This window comes from Trichechus manatus, unplaced genomic scaffold, assembly GCF_000243295.1.
Source record: "Trichechus manatus latirostris isolate Lorelei unplaced genomic scaffold, TriManLat1.0 scaffold00057, whole genome shotgun sequence".
NCBI lineage: Eukaryota > Metazoa > Chordata > Mammalia > Sirenia > Trichechidae > Trichechus > Trichechus manatus.
This window is the reverse complement of record NW_004443993.1, coordinates 5,663,213-5,664,084: the sequence shown is the minus strand read 5'-3', so window position 1 is coordinate 5,664,084 and position 872 is coordinate 5,663,213. Positions and strand designations below refer to the sequence as shown.

Sequence of the window (872 nt, the reverse complement as noted above, 5' to 3'; positions counted from 1 at the left end):
TGGGGAAGGGGGCTCCACATCCTTTATCTCCAGCGGGGTCAGCGGCCCTCCAGGGTGCGGTCACGGGCGATGACCGCCTCCTCGAACTTGATCATGAGTGTGGTGCCCTTGTGCCAGTGGGCCGTGACCTTGGCAGGGAAGCCGCTGTGCGTGAGTACCGCCTCCACGATGCCTGCCGTGAAGCTGGCACAGTTGAGTGTGCTGTTCTCCTTGGGCACGGAGATGTAGGTATTGATGAGCGGCTCGCGCTCGATGATGTAGAAGGTGCGTGCGTCGTCGTTAGCCTGCTCCAGCTTGTCCGCCTCCTTGCCAAAAAGTGCCTTCCACACGGCACCCTTGACGAAGAGCAGCGCGCCCAGCACCTTGGTCTCACGCCGGGCACCCTTTTCGCGCGCCACCAGCGCGTCCAGCACGCGCGCGCCCACCTGGCGGCCCAGCGCAGCCAGGCGAGCCTGCAGCTCGGACACCGAGAAGACGCGGCTCTGGCAGTGCTGCACCAGCTCGGAGAAGAGCAGAGCGAAGGCGCTCAGGCTCACTTCAGTGCGCGGCCTCGCCAGCGCGCGCTCCAGCAGCATCGACTTACCGCGCGTGAAGCGCGCCTCCATGCCGCCGCAGCCCTGTGGGACACGAGGAAACGCGGGTGTCAGGGGCCACAGGGAGGGGCCCTGGCGGGGAGGTCAGGCAGAGGAGCCTGGAGGGGGCACTGAAACGCTCCCCCACACACTGTTGGGCGCTACAGTCCTGACTTTCCACCCGAGAAAAGATGGGAAGCAAAGAAAAGGAGACACCCAACCTGCGTGTAAAGTATGCCCCCATTACACCTAGCCAGCAAAAGACAAAGAGGGGAGGGGTGGGATCCTATCTTTGGCGCT

At 64.2% G+C, this 872-nt stretch overlaps 1 protein-coding gene across 1 annotated transcript in view; it reads right to left on the bottom strand.

The window, feature by feature from the left end:
- Positions 1 to 872, bottom strand: part of TRAPPC5 (trafficking protein particle complex subunit 5) — a 2,064-nt gene continuing 1,192 nt past the window's right edge. The window contains exon 2 of the mRNA XM_004378389.1: positions 1 to 617. Coding sequence (XP_004378446.1) covers positions 39 to 605 — 567 coding nt within the window. The 5' untranslated portion in view covers positions 606 to 617 and the 3' untranslated portion in view covers positions 1 to 38. The remainder of the gene's footprint in view (positions 618 to 872) is intronic.